The sequence below is a fragment of the Corvus moneduloides genome, chromosome 23 (genome assembly GCF_009650955.1).
Source record: "Corvus moneduloides isolate bCorMon1 chromosome 23, bCorMon1.pri, whole genome shotgun sequence".
NCBI lineage: Eukaryota > Metazoa > Chordata > Aves > Passeriformes > Corvidae > Corvus > Corvus moneduloides.
The window spans coordinates 7,166,655-7,191,959 of NC_045498.1; the positions used below are offsets into that span (position 1 = coordinate 7,166,655).

Consider the following 25,305-nt stretch of genomic DNA (forward strand, 5'->3'; position numbering starts at 1 on the left):
GCTGTGATGTCCAAGGGCACAGCAGCTGAATGCAACAGACAGGCTGAGTCTGGTATACAAGAGAAGTCACCAGAAGGTGTCAGCTTACAGTTCAAGCTGCTTATTTTTTAAGGATTTTTTTTTTTGTCATTGGATTTTAATTCTCTTCGGAAGCTCCTCGCAGGCTCTGTCATAGTGGATTCCTATTATATAACTTTGGGAGGTGTTTGTAATTCTCAATAGCTCTTAGGTGGATTGATTCAAGGTGATCAAACCACTCGGGTGTGCTGGTTCCTGTACAGGGAAGGGCTGGGAGCTACTGGATGTACCTGGAGTGCTCCTGTCTAAGGTATGTCTTGTGGAGGATCCACTGCTTGTGAACCAGGGGCTCCTCATGCCAGGTATGCAGAGCCAGCTCCAGCAACCTTCCTGTTAAATACAGCCCATCCCAAGGCATTTCCTCAGCTCCTGTGCCTTGAGAATGTTTGAGACATTGATGTTTTCTGTAATTTTAAAGTCCTCTCTGCTCCTTGGTGTTACAAAGGTTTCCCTGGTTTAATTTGCGCAGTTGGAGAAGAGCAGTTTTCCCTGGTTGCCTTCCTGGCCCAGGTCAGCTCGCCTGCCTGCAGGGCATGAGGAGCCATTTGTCGCTTCAGTTGGGTGTTTTTTTTAACCATTGTTACTGTGGAAGGTCCTTTTGTGGCTGGAAAGAAGCCCTGATAGTTTTGTTGAGCTCTTAATGCTCAAATGTGTTGGCTGGAAAATGTCACTTCTAATGGAAAGTTAGAGTGGCGATAAGAGAACAGAGCTGAAACATTCCTGTTCTTGGGGAAGTTCCAGGAGATTACTGTCTTTAAGATTATCCCACTTAAGATTTAATTTAAGATCATTTGGAGGAATCTATCAGACCAAAACCTAAAAGATGAGTGGTCATGTGCTGAGCAACCTGGTCTAGTGGAAGGTGTGCCTGCCTGTGGCAGGAAGGTTGGAGTTAGATGATCTTTAAAGGCCCTTCTGACAGAAACCATTCCATGATTCTGTGTCCCGATCTGAAAACATTTGGAAGAGCACTAGGAAAGGCACAACTTCCCCCTGAGATTAAAATCAACTTGGGGCCCAGTAGGTCAGATGGCTGCACTAAGCACCATCCCCAGGCAATCAGTGTTGCTGCTTCATAAACTTTGTGCATTACCATGAGAACTATAAAATATTGTCTTTTCCTTAAAAAAAAAAAAAAAAAAAAAAAAAGTTCTCATTCAGAAACTTTATGGGCTTATTTTCACAATGGGATGTCTTGCTGCCTGCGCTTATGCTAAAAAGACTTTGCCAGATCAGTAATGGGAATTAATTTCTCTGTTGTCCTAGTTAAAGCCTGGGCACCTTTTTATTAACGCTGGAGCTTTTTGAGAAAATTGCCTGGGGAAGGCTTCTTTGAGGAAATTTGATATCTTAATCAGAAATAATTAGCAATTATGCTAGTGAGTCTGTGAAAGAAAAAAATAAGGCTACAACTGAATTTCAAACCACCTGAACTGCTTGGCAAAATCTGCCTCAAAAGGTGAAATTTAATGCTCCTATAGACTCAGTGATGTAATTCTGGGGTGTCCATTCAGAAAGAGCTTTAATTTCAAATAGCTGAGCTGTTCCCAGTTAAAAAGTGTTGACTCTGTAAGTTGATAATGACACCTACACAGCACAGGTTTCCTGCATCTCACATTTTTTCAAGTGGGAGCTTTGCGTTGCCTTTGAGTGTGGAATTTGGTTAGAGGTGCCTGGTTTGTGCTGGAACGTGCAGCAGGGAAGGCATGGAGTTTTATCTGATTGCACAAACCCTGTGGGCTGTTTATCCCAGGAAGCAGTTGGGCATTCAGAGTGCTTTGGGAAAGACCCATATGGCAGGATTGCAAATTCAGCTCTGCTGCTGCAGAATTTTTGGGAGTTCAGGTGAGCTTTCTAACAAATTCATTTTAGTGCTTTGATGGTGGTTAAGCTCATTCCTCTCGCTTCTTAAGTAGAGGTGAAAAGAGAGACTTTTCAAACTGGCTCTGCAGTGGCTGAGACTAAAAGTGGCCTCATTTGGGGGAGGAAATGGTGGTTGCAAATGAGATTGTCTATCGAATCATAATTACAGGGGCATGACCACAGCACTGAATGAGTACTTACTCAGCTGCTTAGTTTTTATTCAAAGTTTGATGAAAATGAAAACCACAAAATGAAGGCAGAGATGGTTTGAATTTTACCCCAGAAGCCAGAGGTAAATAAGTAACCCTGTTATTTTGTGCTTTTTGGGGGTGTGTTACAGAACTGACACAGACTGTTATAGCCCAGATGGTATATGCAACCCACAGTCCTCAGCTGTTCCCCGTAACAGTGGTTCCAGGATGAGAGGTTTGCTTGGATATATCCAAACAAGCTCATTTGGATCCTTCATGGCAGACAGGCACAAGCAGAGGACTGAGCTTGTGTTTGCTTAGCATTCATCAGGTATAAACCATAGAATTCTGGGATGGTTTGGGTTGGAAGGAATCTTAAAACTCATCCTGTTCCACCCCCTGCCATGGGCAGGGACACCTTCCACTACCTCAGGTTGCTCCAAGCCTTGTCCAACCTGGCCTTGGATACTTCCAGGGATGGGACAGCCACATGAATTGAAATTGCCTGTGATGTGTGGTACAAGAGTGCACTGTTGCGTGAGCAGATATTTGCAGACCACAAAGGAATTTTAATTTCTGACAAGCCCTATTGTCCTGAAATCAGTTGTGCAGAAAGACATGAGGGAAATGTGCCAGTTCCAGAGCTGAAACCAGTGTGGTGCTGTTGGGGCTAGGATTTCACAGGGCTGCAAGCTGATCTCAGTTGCTTTTGGAAAGGGAACCTTCTACAGCTCTGTGTCTAACATGGTTTTTTTTTTTTTCTCTTTTAAAAAAACCCTGGTATTCATTTCTTTGTGGCAATATGAGAAGCTGGAAAGGATCTGGATGAGAAACCCTTCTACTGGTGACCAGCATTTTGGGTCGGTTAAGGCATTCAAGCTTATTTTTGGGTTTGAATATTAGATGCTCAATGTTTAACAAGTTGTGCACTGTTTTATAACCTTTACAGGAAAAAAAGGCATCTCCAAACTTCCTGTTCTTAACATTCATAGGTCTGAGAAATACGGACCACACTCCTGGTTGTTTTCCCTTTACACTTATATAACCTTCTCTGAAAGGTGGATTGTACTGGAGGCATTTCGCCATCTCCCCTGTGCTTTCAATTACTGCACTAATTAATTTATATAGGCCTTGTGATTGGGCTGTGGCCTGGGTTTGCAGAGGCCCAGCTGGTGTTTTTGTAACTAACTGGGGATGCCCCAGTGGCTTCAGCAGCAATAAAGTTTATCCTAATACGGATTTGTGTAGTCAAGAATTCAGTTTGTCATCTTCTGCGTTTTGGAAAGAGGGAGAAACAGAAAGTACAGCTTAGATTTGGGCAATTTAGCTCTGAACTTCAAATATTCATTGTTTTTTGCTTTGCTGAAGCAGATGCTGGTGGAGCTGGTTCCTTTTCTTAAGCCCCATTGTGCAAAAATGCGTCGGGTCCTGGATAACTGGGATGCTCTATAGAAACTACTTTCTACAGTTCCCTTCCTTTTCCCCTTCATTTGCCGTGCCCAAACTTTTCTGGGTAACAGCGAGCTATAGGAATTGCATTCTTCAGTACAAGAATCTGTTAATGTGTTTTGAGCATTCGTATGTATCAATAGATCAAGTGGGGTGTGTTGGTTTTATGGGTGTCCAGAACTACTTTAATCTCCTGGGTTTCATTATATCGAGCAGTTGATCAAGGAATAGCCATGCCTTGCTCCCTCCCTTTGGATCCTCCTACTCCTATGTCAGCTTCCACAGTAATAAGAGCATCTGTCCCCTGCATGAATGGACCATTCTGCTTTAATTCTACCCTCTGCTTTTATCAGGAAGATAATTTTGGTCCCAGACAAGCCCTTCAGCCGCTTCAAGGACAGTGAAGAGAGAAGCTGGTTTGCTCTGTTCATACTGCAATTTTTGCCCTGCGTGTATCTGCACCTCCAGAGTGGTGGATCAGCTGTCAACAGGTCTGGAGGCGAATTAGAGGTGTTTCCCATACTGAGAGCTAAATAGAAATAGCATTTGTCACTGGGGGCTGGCGCAGATGTCGTGCTGTGTTTGTATGTGCTACACTTTCCTGTAGGCTGCTGGCTTTTTGTTCAAGGTTTGGTAAATACGGCTCCTTCAGTGAACTGAAACACCTGGGAGAGGCTAGAGTGGCTTTTTCAGACTTCGTATGGTCTGTTTCAAATAGAAGTATGGAAGAACTTACTGTGTTTGGTTTGTGAGATGAATAAAGTGTCCAGGTGCTACTGTGGAGGCCTACATAAGGTGAAAGTTTATAGGAAATGGAGTATCGCAAGTTGTAATTTGGGTTTGAATTGCTTTACCAAAGAAGGGGGAAACTGAGGTGTAGATAAACAAAGGGCCTTGTCTGTTGCACAAGTACTGCGTTACTTGTCCAGTGTTCATCATCCCTGCAGGTGCTCAAGGAACAGCTGGACGTGGCACTCAGTGCTCTGATCTGGTTGACAAGGTGGTGATTGGTCACAGGTTGGACTCAGTGATCCTGGAGATCTTTTCCAACTGCAGAGATTCTTTGCTGGTCAGTAGCAGAGCAGTAATGGTGTGGGGTCTGGAGTCCGACTCCAGTGTTCTGCACAGCATGTCCGTGAGTGTTTTTAAGGTTTACTTTTGCCCAAATGTTGGAAAAAGCCGCTCACCTTCCCCGTGGCGCAGCCCCGGAAGATGCAGCTCCTTTCCCTTTCCAGTTCCTCTCCGGTAATGTTATATTACTGTGCCACCCACAGGCAGCTACTGAGCTGCTGGAAAACATTTGCTGTGTGCATGGGGAGCCACTTATCAAATGTTAAATCTGTGACAAAAAGCCACTGGTTTCATATCAACTGTATTGAGGTTTTCAATCCTGGTTATTCCAGTTTCTATTTAAATTGCACGTAGAGTTATACTGTTGTCTGATTTTTCCACTTCTTCCACAAAACCCATTCCTCGTGCCAGCCAGCTGCTGTGTTCCTGCTCAAAGTCATTGCTTCCCAACCAGTGCAAAAATGCCTGAAGTGTTGGGATCCTTGGAAAGAGAGGGAAACTGCCTAGCTGTTAATTAGTGGTGCACCCCGTTAATTGACACGTTGCCAGATTGGGCTGCAGAACAACTGGGTTTAATCTGTGTGGTTTTATTGAGGGGGAATATTCTGATTTCCCTCCAAGTGACCTCTCCACTGCTCAGTGTGTGATTAATGCAGAACAAACTGGGTCAGCTGAGGCTGCTCAGAGGATTTTGAAACCAGCATTTGTAGTTCCAGCAATTTGTAGAAACCAGCAAATGATGTTCAAACCATATGACTGAAGGAGATGAGCAAACCAAGATTTTTAGGTGGAACTGGTTTGTTTTTAAACAAAGTCAGAAAAATAAATGAGCTTTTTGGCATCCACTGACTTGAAAAGGGGCTTGTGCATCTCTTCCCCTTTGTACCACTCTGTCCAACAAGAGGTTAATTATACCTTTACACCTTGTCTTGTAATCTGTACTAGGGCATTTGGCACAGTTGATCTGTTTAGGCTTTTTAAGAATTTCCCTTGTAATATTTAAACTCCAGTTGTGCACCGGTGCTGTAATCTGTCCCTTGGGAGAACAGTTTGGTGCTGTGGAGGTATTCTGCTTTGTAGAACAGAATTCTAATACTGTTTACCATGCTCTTAATCTCACCACTGGCAGATAAAATGAGTTTCTTTAGCCCTTCCCCACAGGACCTGATGGGGCTTCATGGCCAACAGACCCATGGCATTAGGTGGAGTTATCTGAGCTTTGCAAAAATCCGCTCATCTGTCTTCCTGGAAGGAGTAATTGATTGGTGAGAGAATAAAATGTTGATTTTATTTTTGAAACTGCATTTATAAAAAGGAAAGGGCAGCCAGATCCCTGGGGCAGTTGGGGAGCATTTGTGAGTCTGGCCCTTGAGAAACATTTGCAGCTGGGGAGAGTCGGATGGCTTGGATCAACTATTAGAGCGGTGTTTGGCAAATCAGGAAGGAAGACTCAGGATGTTCCCTGTGTGATGAAGAGTAGGCTGCTCTGTGCCTGGCCTACATCTCTCAGCTGGCCTTATTCCTGGTGTCTGCTTTTTCTTGTTATGATGGTGAGCTGTTGTGGGCAGCATCAACCCTTTGCATGCCTCTTGTCATCTGCCCCAGCGGGACCCTTCTGGGTGCTGCTGTAGTAATGTAATTTTTTAAGTGGTGTAAAGCAAAGGGCTGAAGTGGCATAATAATATTTGTTTATTGGCTGTTACTAGCACCATATGAGGTCAAAATGAATAATCATCTGGGAGTTGTCAGGTGAGCTTGTTTAATTTCATGGGTCATGGTCTGTATTAATGGAGGACCATGTTCCTCAAGCTATGGGTGTGTGTTAACCCTTCCCTTTTCCTCCAGCTGATGGCTGTAGTTCCAAACTGTTACAAGAGCATCCTTTCTCTCTCCCACATGCTTTTTTTTTCCAAGACAGCCTTGGGTTTTTTGTCTCGTTATAGTAAAAGCCCTGTAGTAGCTGCCCAGCTGCTGTCGTGTCCCTATGGAATGGTGATTTAGAGCTGAGCCAGCATGGAAACTGCCTTTCCATGCCTAAGGCATGCCTGTTGGTAGCCACTGTGGCGAAGTAATGTGCCACTTCTGCTTGGAAGAGTTGTCATTTTTCTAGTTCAGTTGGGGAAAAACAACCAACATTGGCTTAGGCGTTAGCTGGACTTTTGGAAGCATGTTGTAGTTTTTTGAAGGAAGTTGTTCATGTTACTGGAGGAGATGAGCAGTGAGGACAGAGGGGTCCAGCTAATGAGCTTCATTCTGAAGGAAGCTGAATGCTTAATGTTGCAGAGGTCCGGGGAAGGATTGCTGAAAATGAGACCGTGAGGAAAGGGGGAAGCTGTAAAGGGATAATCAGTAAAGCTCATGGATTGCCCATGCAAGGCTGGAACAAACAGCGGCACCTTGGTGTGCCAGCTTCGTGGTAGTTTGAACTGGGGCTGTCGAGGTCCTGTCCTTCCCAGCCCACTCCTCTGGCCGTGTGTGGTCTGCATCTGGGTCAGCTTTGACTGTTCCCAGAGCAGCTGGATCGGTGCTGGTGCAGGGAATGGGTGGGAGGCATGGGAGGAGGTCCAAAGGCTGGAATTGGGCTGGTTTGTGTTGCAGTGGGAGGATGTGACAGAGCTGAGCACATGGGCAGACCTGGGAAAGACAAAATTCCCTGTGCAGCAGGGAGTGTGTTAAGACTGAAGAAATAGGGTGGAAAACTGTGGAAAATACTCCAGCATGGCTGCAGAGCAGTCGTTTTCTATTGTGTGTGGATTAGCTGCCTAGCTGGAAAAAAGCCATCACCTTGCTGCCGGGAGTTCAGAGCCGGGTCAATGGAACAGGAATATATTCTTAGAGTGGTACAAAGAGCTGGGGGAAAAGCTGTGAAGTGTTTGAAGTCTCGAGGCAGACAAAGACCGTGGTTCTGCTGCTGTGGATGGCCAGAGTAGCGAGGGGCGGGGGAGTGTCCTGGGCGCTGAAAGTTCCTCAGCTGTGCCGGGAACAGGGCTCTCAGAAACACAGGGATTTCACACAGCTCTCGGGCCCAGGGAATGTGGGAACACTCAGAGGACATGAATATTCAGAGGAACTGTGGCATGTCATGCTAGAGGAAATGAAAAATCCAGGTCTTCTCAGGATTAGGTATCTGGGAAACCTGTGGTAGCAGGGGATAAAAGCAGATTTCTGTTCTGTGGGGTAGGTTATCTCAAACCACCAATTCCAGAATACAGCTTTCCAATTATCCAGTCCTAGTTAATGCTGGCAGCAGGATCTGCACTGCTTAATCCATTTCTTTGGTGAGAAGAGCCCGTTCCTTCGTGCAGGCAGAGCCGTGCGCTCCTGCTTTGGCAGCCTGTGGCAATGCTGCGGGAGTGTGTGGACTTTGCTCCTTCTTCCTCCACCCTAGCATCGCTTTTTTTTTTCCCCAGTGTGCCTTATATGCTTGTTCTGTTAATAACCAGATATTGTGGATTTAGTGTTCTGCTCAGAAAGATCCTCCCAGCACGGATTGAGGTGCTTCCAGCTGTGCTGTCAGGCAGTGACAGATGTCTCTAGTGTGCGCAGTGAGCGTCCAGCAGTGACAGGCTGCCAGGATTAGTATTCCAGGCACAAATGTGCCCCTTGTAGTATGCAAAGCTCAGCACAGCCTGTGCAGGAATGCCCTTGAAAGATAAATGAAACCCAACTCCCTGGTGGCTCTGGGGGAGTGGGAGCATTGCTGTCATCTGTGCTGAGGTTCAAGTAGGCTTTGAGTTGGCTGTTTCTGTTTCCCTTCTGCTTTCCTTTCCCAGAAGGGCTTGCTGAAACGGCAGGCAGGGAGGGTGGCTCTTCTGCCTTCAGTGGGGGAGCATTCCCTGACGGGAGTTTGGAGCCAGATGAGAGTCAGGCTCTGTTCCCAGGGAGTAAGGGACTGGACAAGAGGAAACAACCTCAAGTTGTGCCAGGGGAGGTTCAGGTTGGACGTCAGGGAAAATTTCTTCACCAAAAGGGTTGTCAAGCCGTGGCACAGGCTGCTTAGTCACCGTTCTGGAAGCCACCATTCCTGGAAGCGAAGCGTTCAAAAACATGTGGATGTGGCACTTGGGGACATGGGTTAGTGGTTGCCTTGGCGGTGCTGGTTAATGGTTGGACTCAGTCATCTTAGGGGGCTTTTCTAGCCTAAGTGGTTCTGCAGTTCATTCATTCAAGTTCTCACAAACCGTGTCCTTGATGCAGCACGTGGATGCACCAAACCATGCATCCAAATGCGTGTGAAAGCTGTGTTTTAACAGTGTTAATGGATCAGGCTGTAGGGATTCTGAGGGTGTTTCATAAGCAACTTGTGGCTGTCTACCTCTGAAATCAAAACCTTCTGATCTTGATCCACTCACTTGCTGCACAGAAGCCTGTACAGATACTTGTTACCTTTTCTGAGCCGTTTGAACCTGTGATCACCAATTATGCTTTGAGGGTTTAGTGGCTCTGTTGAGGTGTCCCCCCCCCGCCCATTCCAAGAACATCACTGCGATGGAATTCGAGCTACAGCAGAGAGAAGTAGCCTGGAGCGTGGTTGTCTGATCCAAAGAAGCATTTTCCCCACACAGCTGAGCAAAGCAAAGCTGAAAAGCCCCCCTGGCCAGAGCTTCCATGGATGGTGTGTTGTGGTTGTCTCCGCTGACACTGCAGCCCTGGGATGCTCCAGTGCTCTTGAACATGAGCACATGCTGCACAGTCAGCAAGTTGTCACATGAAGATGATCAGCTGATCTGACGTTAAATTAAAGCCACCAAACTGTGCTTTGCTGCTGAGGGCAAAGGTGATGAGTTTGCCTGGGCTTCATGGGGAAAAGGCTAGGCTGAAGTGGGCTATGGATAAAGGCTGGCTTTGACTCCTTGGCACTGGAACAACCTTATTTTAGTTCTTCCCCAGTCACCCCATCCTGTTCCTGCTGACATGTCCAGTTGTGGTTGTCTAAGTTTGACCTGCAAGATTTTGAGGACAGAACCTCCCGTTTTCTAAAAGATGGAGCCTGTTTTTACTGTGCTACGGAATCTGTCAAAATCAGGACACATAATGATTTCGCCAAACTTCGTTCCTCTGGCACTTCATTTCGGAACTTTCTCCAGAGAAAAACTGGCTTTTCTATTAAAATCCTGGTTCCTCCTCCCCTCTCCCCCCCCCCCCCCCCCCCCAATATGTTCAAAAGTTTTCAGCATTTTCAGATGCTGTGTGGCATCTGAAATACTTCCTGTGCACGTGCTGTGCTGCCTTTGCTAGATAAGCAGTAGGCTGTTCCCTTTTACAGCAGGCACATCCCTTCCTGAAGAGGCAGATGTGGAATGTTTTCCCTGGGAACAAATATTGCTGCTTTGTGATTATGACACCTTAATTTTGTTTCTCTTTTCTTTCCATCACAGCATGTGTGTGATTAGAAGCTTCTGATATCTTCAAAGAGGGGTGACAATGTCTCACTCTTCCTAGTTTGGGGCAGGAGTTCTGCTCTAGGTTCCCTCCATGCTGGTTTTGTGTAGGCTGAGCAGAGCTGATAGAGAAATGAAACTAAATCTGAGCTTTGTTCACACTTGGAATTTTAATTTGTGTGTTGACTTTGTTTCCTGTTTTTGTAGGAATTACTGCAGACACTGGTGTGCAAGAGGAATGGAAGAGAACGCTGGTGAGTACGGCCTTGGATATCTTGCCACAGATTATGGACCTGACCTGTCCTCCTTGGTCATTAAGCATCATAAAAAACCTGATTACTTTAAACTTGGTGTCTTCATTTCAAGTGTAGAAGGTGCTAAGAAAATAATGTAGTTTTGCAGATGCATCAGCTGCACTTGTACCGTGGTGTGGACCAGATCTAATTGAAGCTCTGTTCATATGGAAGATCGTTTTTGGAATCTCCCATCTGTGAAACCTGTAATACAGGTCTCTTGGCTATCCCAAGTTCTTAAAAATGAGTAACATCCCCTTTCTTAATAGGGAAGAGGCCAGAAGCCATGCGCTGGTTTGAACAAGGCACATGGCAAGGCATAAAGGAGGATCAGCTCCTGGTTGTTCCTGTGGTTCTGTGTTTATTCCTTTAGGCTGCTCTGTCCTGCAGAAGATAGAGGATTTTTTTTTAATTAAATTTTTTTAAATTAAAATTTAAATCTCTTGCTTTAGGCAGTGTGTAGTGCTTGCCCTGAGGCAAGCAAATTCATCACTGGTAGGCTTAACTGATGCAAGGATATGGTTGTAACTAAAATGCACAGATTTTTGGCTTAGTGATTGCCTTGAAGAGCTCTTCTATCTGTTTGCCTAAAATGGCTCCAAGAAAGGAGTTAAATGCCCATTTTTTTCCCTGCTATTGACATGAGATTTGCATGAAAGCTCTTACCTGCACTGTGGGAAACCATTATCCATGCAGCATATTGACCTCACATCTTCTGGACTGTGATACTGCAGTTGGTGACTTCTAACTCATAAATGATATTTCTAGGTTATTGTATGCAGTCAGGTGATGCCATGCTGAAAACTCTGGGAATGGATGTACTTGTCCGCAGGGCAGTGTGCTTGGTAAGGCAGATTAAGGCCAGTTTTTGGCTTCATACAGAGCTGGTGTGTTGGAGCCCAGTGACCTGGCATCTGCGAGCCAAGAGTTCCTGCATAGAAACATAATGTGCTTGTAGTCCTGGTGGCAAGAACTGCTGTTGCCCTCTCTTTGTCAGGCTGTAAAGGTGCACATTTAATCTGTGGTGCTTGCTTTCCCTTCTGATTTGCTCATGGCAAATTAATTCCAAATGATGACTTGTGGAGGAGGTGGAAGGTGAAGTGAGTGTGGCACTGGCAGCTGAGGCTGGAGGAGTGGCTGTGGAGATGGCAGCTCCTACTCAGCCCTGGGGCAGAGCACAGTGGAGCCAGGGCCATTTTTCGGTCTCTAGAGCTTGAATTACTGAGATGGCTTTGAGCAACATCAAGGCCAAGTTGGATGAGGCTCTGAGCAGCCTGGTCTAGTGGAATGTGTCCCTGCCCACAGCAGGGAATGGAACAAGATGTTCAAGGTCCCTCCCCATCCCAAACCATTCTGTGATCAGTTAGCTCTGCTTACTCACCAGGACTCAGCCTGTACTGGGACTGCCACCAGCCACCTCTGTTCACATCACAAAGCTTTGTGTCCCTTCTCATGTGCAGTTGAACCCCATTTTTTGGCTAGATCAGTGAGACACAGGGCTGGAGCCTGTTGAGGGTTTGAGAGCCCCTGATTTGAGGAATGCTGGTGGCCTGGGATGTCAAAAGCTGTATGTTCTGTTTGCATTTTGCCAACTTAAGTAAAGTTACCTCCCCTTTCCCTCTGAACAACTTGAGCAGTGCCAGTTTAGGATGGAATATCTGTACTGGGTCTTTGCATGCACAGACACCCCCCGTGGCTGGTTGTGAAGCTTTACGTGTTACCTCCTTCGTGCTGGAAGCCAAGAGCCCCATAGTAAAGACAGAATAAACCGATTAATCTTTTATTGTAATTTCCTTAAAATTCCTTTGCTTTTAAGGATATTCATTCTCCAAGTGCTGCTAAGCTCAGGACTCCTGGGTTGATCCCAGAGATGAGGTAAGATGGAGCTGAAGTCCAAGTCCGTGTCCTTTGTTCCCTTCAAGCCTGGTGCTTTGGATGCGTTGCTGTCCTCCCGTGGTTGGATATTGACTGCACTCACGATGCTGCATGGCTGGCACTTGTTTGAGCTGGTGTGCTTGGAATGGCCACTGGGAATGCAAAGGGAAGCATAAATCCTTTTGAGCTGTCAGGCTTCACCAGCCATGGGTGGGTGGGGGAGCCTTCCTTGGCTGACTGCCCTGGCTAATTAAAAATGAAATTTGCTGTTGTCTTCAGATTTTAATTCATGCTCATCCCTGAGGACAAGTGGAAGCCAGGTCTCCAGGCAGCTGCAGTGAAGTTTCAGAGCTGTCCATACATGGTATTCTAGAACAGGTATGCAGCTTAAAATTTGCTCATGACCCTGCCTTGAGTTAAGTATAGAGAAGAATCCACAGAAACTTCCAGCAAACCTTGGGATGTGGCCCTGAGCAAGTGACTGTAGGTTAAGTTGCCACATGTGGCCTTAAACTGAAGGAGGATGGGTTTGGATTGGATATTAGGAAGAAATTCTTCCCTGTGAGGGTGGTGAGGGACTGGAATGCATTTCCCAGAGAAGCTGTGGCTACCCCACTCCTGGAAGTGTTCCAGGCCGATTTGGATGGTGCTTGGAGCAACCTGGTCTGGTGGAAGGTGTCCCTGCCTGTTGGAGGGGAGTGGAATTGAATGAGTGAGCTTTAAGGTCCCTTCCAACCCAAACCATTCTGGGATTCTACAATTTTAGATCAGCTCTCTGCAGTAAATTTGGGGTGTGTGTGTTGTTGCCAGGGCAGCCTCACATGTCCTTGTTTGTCACTAATGCTGGACTTAAAATGGAATTCCTTCGCTGTAGGCTGTGCCTGTGTCACTGGCATTTGCTTTAGGAATGTACAGACTGCTCAGGTTGCAGTGACATGGAGATGGAGGAGGTTCTGAAGTGGGGGAACCTGCACTGTTCTGAGGAGATGAGAGGTGTTGCGCCAGCCCCGCGTGGTCCCTGCTGGAGGGACAGCACTGCCCCGGAGGAGCTGGTGGGGCAGGTGCCGGTGGGAGGATGGAGATTAGGGAGGGGAATAAATGAAATCTAAATATACACATGCTGCCAGGCCAAGCTTCCTCAAGGTCCCACCTACACAAGTGATCTGTTGAAGGGAAATGTCTCTGGAATACTTTTCCCTTCTTCAGATCCTCCCTGTGGCGCAGGTGAACTCACTCTATTTTCGGAGCCTGTTTCTGCTGTTCATCTACTGCCTGTGCTGACATTGCCCAGGCCCCTCCCAAAGACCACTCACCTTACCATGATCTGAGCTAGGTCTGGACTTTTTTCTTTGTCAGGGGATTGTGTTCTATCTAGTATTTCATCTGTCTGTAAGTCTGTGAGATCTAAAAAGCAAAATATTGAAGTGGAAGCTTTGTGCTTGGCAGGGCAAGTCTCGCCTTATGCCCATGGTTCCTTGAAAGCTCTGCTGCCATGTTAGATCGACCTAAGGTGGGAGCAGAGCTGCAGTTCGCTTGCCCAGTAACGAGCAATCATTAATGAACACGTTCAGAGGGAGCATGGAATGCCTTTTCGTGGAAAGTGTTTGCTGTTGGGTCCTTTGACCTCCTGTACTTTGCACTCTGTTGACAGTTTCTGCCTATGCTTACACACTTCCTCTGCAGGTATTCACATATGAACCTTTAAGTCCCTTAAAGGTCTAAATGTCTGTGGGATAACTGTGAAACATTTGGGGAAATTAGTGAAGTAGCCTTTGCACACAGAGGCTGTTACCCAAAGCTGCTTTTTTAGAAAGCTCCTGAAATACTAAGTTTATGGATGCTTTAAGAATCTTCTGCAGCTACCGCTTTATTCCATGCAGACTTTCATCCCCTTTATCTCCTGCTGTGCTACTTCTTTCCCAATTCTTTTCCTCCTAAAAATAGGAAATACTCTTCAAGTCCTTCACCTTTGTGCAAACGCAGAAGTAATTTGTTTTAGCATCTAAGCTGACTCTTGGGTTACATGCCTCAGAAAGAAACCACTGTGATATGAATCTGCTGCTTCTGGAGGCTTGGACTCCAAATATAGTCTGAGTAGAGCAAAGGGCTGAAAACATGAATACTTGGTTCTTATCCCACCTGCTCTGCTGCTTTTTCCCAGCAGGATGCATGGCTGGCTGCTTGGCTCCCATCTTTATCCCCAAAAAATCAGAGCTATACCTTCAGATGCTCAGAGATTCAAAACCATTATGGGAACCATTATAGAATCATGGAATGGTTTGAGTTGGGAGGGACTGTAAAGCTCATCCCGTTCCACCCCCTGCCATGGGCAGGGACACCTTTCACTATCCCAGGTTGCTCCAAGCCCTGTCCAAGCTGGCCTTGGACACTTGCACGGATGGGGCAGCTACAGCTGCTCTGGGCACCCCAGGGCTTCACCACCCTCACAGGAAAGAATTCCTTCCCCATATCCCATCTAACCCTGCCCTCTGTCAATGGGAAGCCATTCCCCCTTGTTCTGTCACTCCAGGCTCTTGTCCCAAGTCCCTCTCCAGCTCTCTTGGAGCCCCTTTAGGCACTGGAAGGGGCTCTAAGGTCTCAATTTAAGCCAGGCTGCTGAAGCTGGCAGTCAGTGCCAGCAATGTGCGCTGGGTTTGATGTGCAGAGCACTGCGGGGTTGGGAGCTTTGCTGTCACCAGCTCAGGTCTGCTGGAGAAGAACAGTTGCTGCTAAGTAGCCAATGGAAATATCTTCATAATGTCTGTTCCAGAACAAAAGAACGGGTTTTTCTTCCGGGAAGACACAGAAGCTGTGATTCCCCTCAGATGCTGCATGTTGTGTGTGCAACACTAACACTGCTCTGTGTGATACAGCAGAAGAACTGACGTGGCCAAAGTGCCTGTGATCAAATCCTTAATTACAGTTGATGGGCACTAATTTGCAAGCAGGTAGAAAGGCAAATTCCTACTATTCCTTAGGCAGGTTACCAGAGGTTGGAACTGATCTCAGCAGAGACCATTCGACTTTTAAACAAGGTGCAGCATAGAGCATTTCCTTACCTACCTGAGAGCATTACTGTAAAGAAGTCGAGTGCACTTGACAGGTTAGCAAAATACTTTGGGTCATTATCCTGACAGCCTTTTGTTCTTAAATTTGTTCTAGTTCTTAGTGTAATTAATGTACTGAGTGCTGTCAGGGTGCTTGGGGCACTCGATGGCATGTCGGTACTGTTTTTCTGCCTGCTGTATTTGCAAGTGGTTCAGCTCAGCCATCCATCTAGTTAGCGTGGCATTTCTGAAAATTAATACCCGATAATTCCTCCCTGAACAACTTGAGGCAGTGTCTGAACTCTTGCTGCCTTTCCCTCTTGAGCTACAAGCCAAGTGTTTTACAGAGATTATTTGCTGACCTGCCAGATACCTCATAATTCTGTGACACCCCATTTTGAGTGACTTTTGAAGCTGTTGTGGTAAGTGGTCTTGTAGTTTGTACCCATATCCCTGACTGGGGGAAAGCAGAGGTTAATTCTGCTGGTTTTGTGGTTTCCTGGCTCAGCTGTGGATGTGTTGGGATGGAGATGCTTTGGCCTCCAGGCTGGTTGGAGCAAGATAGTGGCAAAGGTTGATGTTGAGTGAGAAGTGTCATTTGCTGAAGTGCTTCATGACAGAATTGAACAATCATTTCTTGTGCGAAGAGATAAGACCTTATAGGAGACATGCAATCAATCCTCTGGGTAATTCAGGGTGACTTGCTGTGAAACAGTGAGTGTGGAGTTCCTGTGGCTCAGTAAGTAGGGCGTAGAGCAGGGCAGTAGGTTTCCAGAGTTTCTAGTTTTCTTTTTTAACTTGTTGGACCTTAAATTCACCTTGCTCCTGGAATGTTGCCTGTAAATTCTGTCCAGGGATTTTAGTAGCTGATTTTATTGGGGTTGGGAGTAGAAGAGGAGCCTGCCTGGAACCAGAGATGAGCAGGTTTAGTATTAATGTGATTTTTGTTATTACTGTTTCTTCATACAGCAGCAATGTGTCCAGGCTGAGTGGCAAACCCGGCCTTTTAAAAACAAAATACTGAATGTTCTCATTATCTTGCTGCCTTTGTGAGCTGTAAATAATGTTAGCTGAGCTGTTGGCTGGACAAAGCTACTCCCAGGCCCTCAGGCTGGTCCTGAGGTGCAGTCCCAGTGTGAACACTTGGATGTTGTCACTGCTGACATCACCACTTTATCTGCTTGGTCTTGGAAAGGAGCCCTGGCTCTGATTGCTGAAGGTGTCTTTTGTCTCCTGAAACAAACAGGAAACCAGAGATTCGAGGTGGCTTTTTTACAGGTTGGGCCCATCCAGCTGTGATGGGATGAGTGGATAACCATGACTTGCTTAGAGAGAATATGGCTCTTCAACCCAGCCTGGGTTTGTCTCATTTTGTGAAGCAGAGATTTTAAGATCTCAAAAGGATTTACTGTCCGGGTTATGAAAAATTTGTATTCCCTGGCACATGAACAACATTTGTAGGAATTGCTAAATTCCATGTATAGATCTGTTCAGAGCCTGCGGGTGCTCAGGCTCTGCAGGTGCTGAGCTGATTTTTGCAGATTCTAGTCTTAAGGCTCTGTAAGGTAGAGCTTTGTGCACTGGTGTAACTCAGCTGTGCAATTTTGTTACCATAGAATCACAAAATCCTTCAGTTTGGAAAAGCCCGCCAAGATCCTCAAGTCCAGCCATTCCCTCAGCGCTGCCAAGGCCACTGCTGACCCTTGTCCTCAAGTGCCACATCCACACGGCTTTTAAATCCCTGCAGGGATGGGGACGCTACCACTGCCCTGGGCAGCCTGTGCCAGGGACCGACAACCCTTTGATGAAGAATTTTCCCCAGTATCCAGTCTAAACCTTCCCTGGCACAATTTGACGCTGTTTCCTCCTGTTCTGTTCCTTGTTCTATGGGGGCAGAGCCCGACCCCCCCCTGGCCTGCGCCCTCCTGCCAGGAAGTTGGAGAGAGCAAGAAGATCCCCCCCGAGCCTCCTTTTCTCCAGGCCCCCTCAGCCGCTTCTGGTATTGCAGAGCCCTCCTCAGGTCCGTTTCCCGTCTCTGGACACACTGCAGCCCCTCCATGTCCGAGGTTCGGCCTCGACCGCCCCGGAGCCCCCGGCATGTCCGGGGAGCGCGAGGGGCCGCAGAGCTGCGCGTGGCCGCCAGAGGGCGCGCGGGCCCGGCCCGAGGGGGGCCCGGCTCAAAGGGGCTCCCGGAGGAGCTGCGGAGGGACGGGGGACAAGGCCCGGAGGGACAGGACACCGGGAATGGCTCCCAGTGCCGGAGGGCAGCGATGGATGGGATATTGGGAAGGAATTCTCAGAGAGCGGGGGGCCAGGGTCAAAGGGGCTCCCGGAGGAGCTGCGGAGGGACGGGGGACAAGGCCCGGAGGGACAGGACACCGGGAATGGCTCCCAGTGCCGGAGGGCAGCGATGGATGGGATATTGGGAAGGAATTCTCAGAGAGCGGGGGGCCAGGGTCAAAGGGGCTCCCGGAGGAGCTGCGGAGGGACGGGGGACAAGGCCCGGAGGGACAGGACACCGGGAATGGCTCCCAGTGCCGGAGGGCAGCGATGGATGGGATATTGGGAAGGAATTCTCAGAGAGCGGGGGGCCCGGCTCAAAGGGGCTCCCGGAGGAGCTGCGGAGGGACGGGGGACAAGGCCCGGAGGGACAGGACACCGGGAATGGCTCCCAGTGCCGGAGGGCAGCGATGGATGGGATATTGGGAAGGAATTCTCAGAGAGCGGTGGCTGCCCCTGGATCCCTGGAAGTTTTCAAGGCCAGGTTGGACAGGGCTTGGAGCGACCTGGGATAGTGGACTGTGGCAGGGGGTGGAATGAGATGAGTTTGAAGGTCCCTTTCAACTCAAACCATTCTAGAATTTTGTGAATTGCTTTTCTGTACGAGATTTTCCCCCCTCCCCTCTCTCCCCTTTTTTGGGGGGGGTAAAAGAGACAACCCATGACGGTGCAGCCGAGCAGGGGCTGTGGACATTGACTTCCACAGGCAGTGCAGTGGGGTCTGATTTGGCACCATGTCGGGCTTAGTGCCAGCATAACAACACTGGCCTAATTGGTGTAGCACAGCCTCCTGCTGCACTTGAAAGGTAGAATTTAACAGTGTTCTGCACTCCATAAAAAAATTCCCTATAGAAACACGTCCTGGTTCCTGAGTGTGTTCCCCCGAGGGGTCGGAAGCAGCTCTGGGTACTGTTTGCTTTGTATGCTTTCCCTTTCCTTCCCAGCCCTGCTGCACTGAGGGACTCGTTTCCAAGGTGAGGTGAGCAGCAAGTCATGGCTTGGCAGGGAAAATCACTCCTGGAGGCTCCATGGTGATCCCGGCTGGCCATAGCTCTGCTCTTAGAGAGCAGATCAACCTCTTCTCCCCAGGAATAGAGAGTTAGGCAGGGATCTGGGGCTGAACCTTGATCTTTGAGAGAGCTATAACCAACCTCTGCCATGATTTTAGTTGAAATTCAACCAAAATGATGAAAAGCCTGCCCTCCCCCCCTCCAGCTCTTCGGTCTTAACATTAAATCTTGGAAACTGAAGTGGTGATTAGGAAAGTAAACAGGGTCCCTTCCTGCAGGGAAGGCAAGAGTTTGTTCTGCCTGAGCACTGTACGTTGCAGGGGTTAAGTCAAATTTTGCTTTGGGAGAGGAAAGGAAAATCTCTCCAAGTAATTAACTTAAGATGCTGACGCTAATGAAGGGGCTTTCAAGGCTGGAACTGGTGGGGGATGATGGGAATCCCCTGCTGAATCAATGATTTTACAGCTGTAGGAGTGATTCCACAATTATTAGGCTGAAATGATGTTGAACATGAAGTTAATCCTGTTATCTCTCAGATACTGAGCAAACTGAGTGCTCTGGATAACTCTAATGGGATTATGTGAGTCAGTCTGGCACCCTTGCCCTGTTCAGGGCTCTTTCTTACTTTTCAGGATAAAGTATTGATCAAGCTTCCTAGAGTTAATGTTGGGAGGTGGTGTCTGGGACAGTTTGTTGCAGCACTGATGGGTTATTTTTTTAAATGAGTTTGATAATGAACACCCTGTGGCCTTCTGAAGCCATTCACTTCTCCACAGCAAGAATCCCTTAAGCCCATCCGTAAATAGATGTTTAGGAAAAGAACTGAAGAACAAGGACAAGTTTATGAGGAGACTTCTCTGTGTCACACATTCCTGGCATCAACGATCTGCCATTGAGTGAGTTTCTGTGATGGTGACTGTTCTGGGCCATCATATTTGCAGAGAATAATTAGTTCTGGCTTGAAAGTCTCATTTTGCATCTGTGATAGCCTGTGGTGATTGTTCTAAATGCAAGTAGCTGGTGGGGTGCTTAAAAGGGATTATCTCAAGCTTGGTTTTAAGGAGTTGGATAAATTGTAAGGTCCAGTGTCAGGAAAGCTCTGGAACCAAAATGATCCTGTAAGAAGGAGAGAAGAGCCATAGTGCATGTTCAGTCACTGGCTGTGGTCATTACAGGTGGGGTTGTTTTCCTGTTGGGCACAGACCTCCAGGTTGTACTGGCCTGACTTCCCTGCAGGGTTTGGATGAGCTGGAACAGTGGCGTTGTCACTGCCAGGTCAAGCTCCAGCAGTGGTTGCAGCAGCACAAAGCACAGGGATTCAAGACGACCATGTACAGTGGAGAGGTGAAGTTCTGTATCCCAGTGAGAACTAGAATTTGTTGCAGGGCTTCAAAGTCATGGAAAATGTTTTTCTCTGCTCAATTACCACTGAATCAGGCCTCTTGGTTTCAGCATCACCAGAGTATGGAAGTGATTTTTATAACACCCACTGAATGAGCAGATGTTTTTGTGCCAAACCAGAAATTTCCATAAATACAGGAAATTTCTGTTATTAAAGGTTTTATTTTATTCTTTTCTGTTCCCTTGAGGAGGGTGAGAATTGTTCTGGAAGATCCAAGGAGCTCATTTACTGCAGAAATGAGCTTCAGGGTTGCTAATGACAAAGTGTTTGGGCTGTCTCAAAGAAGGCAGCCAGAGGATGTGGGGGCTGGTGTAGCCAAGGGGCCACCTGGGATTTTGGACCAGTTTAAGTGCCCAGAGGCCAGCCAGCCCTGCTGTTGATAAGGTGATGGATTTAGATGGCATCACACTAGCCTGTAATTCCAGGGACCTCAGGGGGTAATTCTTACAGCGAAGGAGTCAGCACTTTCCACAAGCTTTTTGAGATGGGAATTCAGCACAAGAAAAAATTCCTGATTTCAAACCTAAAGTGCACAGGAAAACAGTTTTAATATTTGTGTTTATACACCATAATTTTTGCACACCATACTCTTGCTCTAAGGTATCCTTGCTATAACTGCTCTTGAAGAGTACACTTACTGGAGCCACTTTTCATTCCTGGAACACAGGCTGATAGAGGAGGCACAGACCCTTGATAAATTAGTTAATCCAGATGTTTTCCACTGGTTTTCCCAGTGACTTCTCTTTGAACTTCTTGTAGATCTTGCTCATTCTTCCTGCAATCTGAAAACCCTTGAACCTGAGTTTTGGTGCTGCTCAGGCTGGTGTGTTCTGGATTATGAGGAGGGAGATTTTGGTGGATGCCACGGTGGGAAGTTTTTACTGATACTTACCTTTAAGATCTTTCTCCCTAATCAACAGTGTTCCCTCTTTGAGCACTGGGAAGTGTCTCACGGAGCCATGGGACGTAGAGTGGAGCTCTTTGGCTGCTTAATCTCTGCCATCACATCATTCTTTGATTGCAGCCTGTATCTCAAAGTGTTTAACTCAGGTGTGAGGCTCCCAAAGACTGCCCTGGGCAGGAAAGGGGTGAATCCTCCTCTGTCTATCCTGCTGGTGTGGGAGTTATCTGCATCTGAGTGAAGGTGGGACTGCAGCTGCCATTAGGCTGGCTGGAAGCTTGTTAGCTGACATACTTGAAACAGTCCTGTGCTATAATTCTTATGCTGCAGAATTTGTCTGGGAGGGTGAGTAAATATTTGAGGAGCTCATTCTTGCTGAGCTTGAGGCTGTTCAACGGGTGGGTTTGAGCTGCTGTTTCACAGCCCATCCTTGATGGTCTGTGGTGGCTGTGCTGAGCTGTGCTCACAGCTCTTGGTGCCCTGCTTTAATTCATTGTGTTTGGTTCTGGTCCTCACAGTGTGAGAAAGACAAGAAGCTACTGGAGAGGGTCCAGCGGAGGCCGCAGAGATAAGTGGTCTGGAGCATCCCTCTGATGAGCAGAGACTGCGGGAGCTGGGCCTGGTTAGTCTGGAGAAGAGAAGGCTGAGAGGGCATCTCATCAATGAGCAACCTGGGATAGTGGGAGGTGTCTCTGCCCAGGGCGGGGGGATTGGGACTAGATGATCTCTGAGGTCCATTCCAACCCCTTAACATTCTGAGTCTATGAAATATCTCCAAGGGGAACCAGAGGATGGTGCCAGACTCTGTTCAGTGGTGCCCAGGGAGAGAACAAGGAGCAATGGCCATAAACTAAAACACAAGTTCCACCCCAACATGAAGAAGAACTTCTTTCCATGAGAGTGGCAGAGCCCTGGAACAGCTGCCCAGGGAGGGCCAGGAGTCTCCCTCTCTGGAAACATTCCAAACCCACCTGTATGCATTCCTCTGTTACCTGCTTTGGGTGACCCTGCCTTGGCAGGGGGTTGGACTGGGTCCAGCCAGAGGTCCCTTCTAACCCCAACTCTTCTGTGATTCTGTGAATTGAACCCCATTTCCTGCTGGCAGCAGTGCCTGTGGCAGTGCTCCGACTGCAGCCCCACGTCCAGCCCTGCCACTGGGAGGAGAGGGGGGAGCATTATTTGAGAGTCTTGCAAATGGTTTTCAGCTGCTGTTTTGGTGTGGTGCTGTTTGCTCCTAAATAAGGCCACTGCAGGTTCTCTACAGACACAGGATGAAGGGAATGAGGTGAAATGAGGAATCTGGGAATCTGTGAAGGGTTGTGTCTGCAAGAGGGGGAGCAACTCGGGGAGAAACAGCTTCCTACAAGGTTAGGATTAGCTGTACCATCAGAACTGTTGGTGTTATCTCATCTCTTGACATTTCCTTTAATTATATGAAACGACCTTGACACTGTAAACAATTCCCATGGCATTGTCCCTGCACTCATGTGAGTCAGTGTGATGCGTAAACAGTGTTTGGTTTGGGGACCCAAGGTCGGTATGGTTTGGGACACAATCATCCTGTCTGATTTTTGTGCCTTGTTCCTGGGCAGCTCTTTGTGCCTGTGGCTGCCACCATCGTGTTTTCCCAAGTTCTCTTGGTACTGGCAGAAAACAGGAGCATCTGGGATTGGGATTTCAGGATGAGCCTAAGGAGGCTGGTGGAGTGCTCTTGTTTTGCTTTCAGCTGCTCTGGGCCTCCATAATTCTCTCCCCAGTTCCAAAGGGGAAGAAGGGGATGTTACACAGCACAACCCCAGCACTGCTTTATTCACATTAGCAATGCCTTACTCATCATGTTTCCATCTTCAGCCTTGCTGCTGCTCGGAGATACCTTGGTGGTTGAGCAAGAGTCAATATTTGGAGTTGAGGTTGAGGTTCACTCCCTGTCTTGCTGATGGCTCTTGTCTGGGTGTGACCTGAGGTCTGGCGGTGCCACTGTTTAGGGTGGCCCATGGTAGATCTATGAAACATAATTTGGCCAGATGCACTTCCTAAGCGTTATCTTGTTCCTTAAATAGAGAATAAAGCTTGTATCAACATGAATCACAGAGTTGATAAACTGGAATGGTTCCTCTTGGAGTTGTCTTCTTGTATTGGGCAAATATTTATCCACATTGTTTCCAAAGGCATATTTGTGCAACAGAAGGAGGTCAGACCTGTAATTACCTGTTAGATTTACTCTGGCAGAAATGGCTTGTAAAAACACAGTACAATTGAAAGGAAGCTTTTAAACCTTCTCTCTGTGTGTGGACCTAAAGCTGTGGTTTAAAATTTCAAATTTTATGAGAGTTTTCAGTTGCAAGGGCACAAAAAGTATTTTCCTTGCTGAATTTAAGTGCCCCAACTGAAACTGATCCACCCTTTGTTTTGATTCCTGAACTATGGCAGGGAATTTGGGTTTCTCTTCCAACTGTATCTGTGGGAGATGATCAGAAGCTGAGGTTGTGTGCCAGGCTTGCCTTGCATTTTAATCAGGAGCTCCTCGCCTAGTCAATAATTAAAGCAGAGCAGGTGCGGTGGGGAAATTGGGTGTTCCCCAAAAACTAAACCAAGGCGCTTTTGTAAGTCTCCCTGACCAGAGCCAGGCGAGTGAGGGGTGGTAGGATGCCCTGGCATTGCCTGGCTTGTGCAGTAATTTGGAAAAAACGTAACATCAGACTGGAGAGCTGGAGGTGTTGAAGGATAATTTGGATTATTGGTGTGGTGCGGCTGCTGCAAGCCCATTGGGTTGGCAGAACAAAGGTGGTCAGCTTTGGGTATGAAGAGCAAATGCGTTCACTAAGATTTTTGTGAAACGTTTGAAAGAGGAAACAACTTTTACAGAGAAGTCTTGCTGCCTTTCTTTTCAGTTACTGTGTGGGCAGAGAGGCTTGCAGCTGAAGTTTGGCATCTTGAAGGATTAGAGGTAGGAAGAGAAATTTGGGATCACGAGTGTGTGGACCTTGACCTATACACTGAAGACTGGCTTAGAGTCAAATATAGTTCTACCCCTTAAGGTTAACTGCAATTTAATCTGAATTTAGAGGTTTCACATTTACTGATATTCTTGCTGTTAGCTTGCAGTTTCCAGTGTTGTGCTTAACAAACTTTGTCCCATTGGTTTTATAAGTGGCATAGATGTACTTACTCTGCTGGAGGACTTGTTTATTTTGGATATTGTCTGCACAAAGCTGTAAAGTCTTATGAGTTAGGTTTGTCCTGTAAGGCTGTTTGTGGTGGATGTGACTGTGCAGCAGCCTCTTGCTTGGGAAGAGCACTGTGTGCTGTGCTGGGCCAGCCCTAAAAGCTTGTGCTGGGCAGTGCTTTGGAAGGAGGGGAATATATTTTGATTTTCTTCATCCTCATGTTTGGAAGCGGGGAGCCTCAGATGATGTCAGTTTATACATTTTTCTCTGAGTATCTTGCGTTTTTGCTGCAGGAGAGGGTTAAACAAGAGTTAAGCTAAATGTCATTCCTGATTCTTCTCTAAACAATGCAATAATTAATGTAATTTTCTTCTCCGTGTTTTTGCTTAACGTGTTCCTAATAATATAGCTGGAAGTGGCAGATGGGTATCCTGCCTCTGAATGCTTCCCTGTTGGGAATACGCTGATGCTTTGCTAATGCCTGATGCTTTGTTGGAATGTATCCTATATGTATGCTTCCTTTGGCTTCTGACCAGACTTTCTTTTAATGCTGCTTCAAGGTGCTCCAAAAAGTTGTTCAACAGCTTTGGAGTTTCCCTTGCTTGGAGATGGCAAAGCCATGAATCACCATAGTGATCAAGTTAGGGTTAGTCAAGTTAGCCAAGATGTGACTGAATCTTTAATTTTGTCAAGATTACATTCCCTCACTAGTAAACAAGAAAATACTTGGCCTGTGTTGTAATTGCAGGGAGTGGTGGGGAGGCATTGATGGTGAGACTTTTCCAGTACTGGCTAAAACCTGCTTCCAATTGAAGTTGTATTTCCACTGGAAAACAAGGCTGGGGGATATTTTTGCCCTAAGCTCCTATGGGCCCAAAGCCCAGTTTAATTTACAATTTTTTAAGCCCATTCCCTGTGACAATGGAGCAATTCCTTGTTCCTGCTACCTGCTGTGACTGCAGGCCTTTCCAGGAGCATGGCCTCACCTTCCCAAAGGTGGGGCTGGAAGCGCTGTCAGTCGGCTCCTTGGCAGAGCAATCTCTTCCTCCAGCTGTGCTCCATCGTGGTCAACATCTGGACTGCTGTGGGACATGGCACGCTCACCTTCCCTGACACCAGCACATTGATGGTGGTGCCAAGAGTCCCTGATGTGCTGGACCTGCTGCCCTTTGCTGTCTGAGGTGGAGCACCGTGCTGACTAACTGGCGGGGACACGGGGACTGGAATGCTCTGGGAAATAGGAGTTTCCCTCTTGGAAATGTCACAGGAAGCATGAAGGAAATCATGTGGTGCAGGA

The 25,305-nt window shown here is 47.2% G+C and overlaps 1 protein-coding gene and 1 long non-coding RNA gene across 7 annotated transcripts in view; one reads left to right on the top strand and one right to left on the bottom strand.

Annotated features, from left to right (window-relative positions):
* PHACTR4 (phosphatase and actin regulator 4) overlaps positions 1-25,305 on the top strand; it is a 65,247-nt gene that overhangs the window by 13,429 nt on the left and 26,513 nt on the right. For 4 of the 6 annotated variants that reach the window (XM_032131994.1, XM_032131997.1, XM_032131996.1 and 1 more), the window contains exon 2: positions 10,241-10,287. In XM_032131994.1, coding sequence (XP_031987885.1) covers positions 10,272-10,287 — 16 coding nt within the window. In that variant the 5' untranslated portion in view covers positions 10,241-10,271. Of the gene's footprint in view, positions 1-10,240; positions 10,288-12,146; positions 12,202-12,480; positions 12,580-23,764; positions 23,789-25,305 lie in introns of those variants that run through there. The other 2 variants (XM_032131998.1, XM_032131999.1) reach the window with 2 other exon arrangements.
* Positions 17,423-23,747, bottom strand: LOC116454896. Its single transcript, XR_004244232.1, has 3 exons — positions 23,737-23,747; positions 18,291-18,296; positions 17,423-17,963 (listed from the first exon to the last, which is right to left on the bottom strand). It is a non-coding gene; the product is annotated as an uncharacterized LOC116454896 (long non-coding RNA).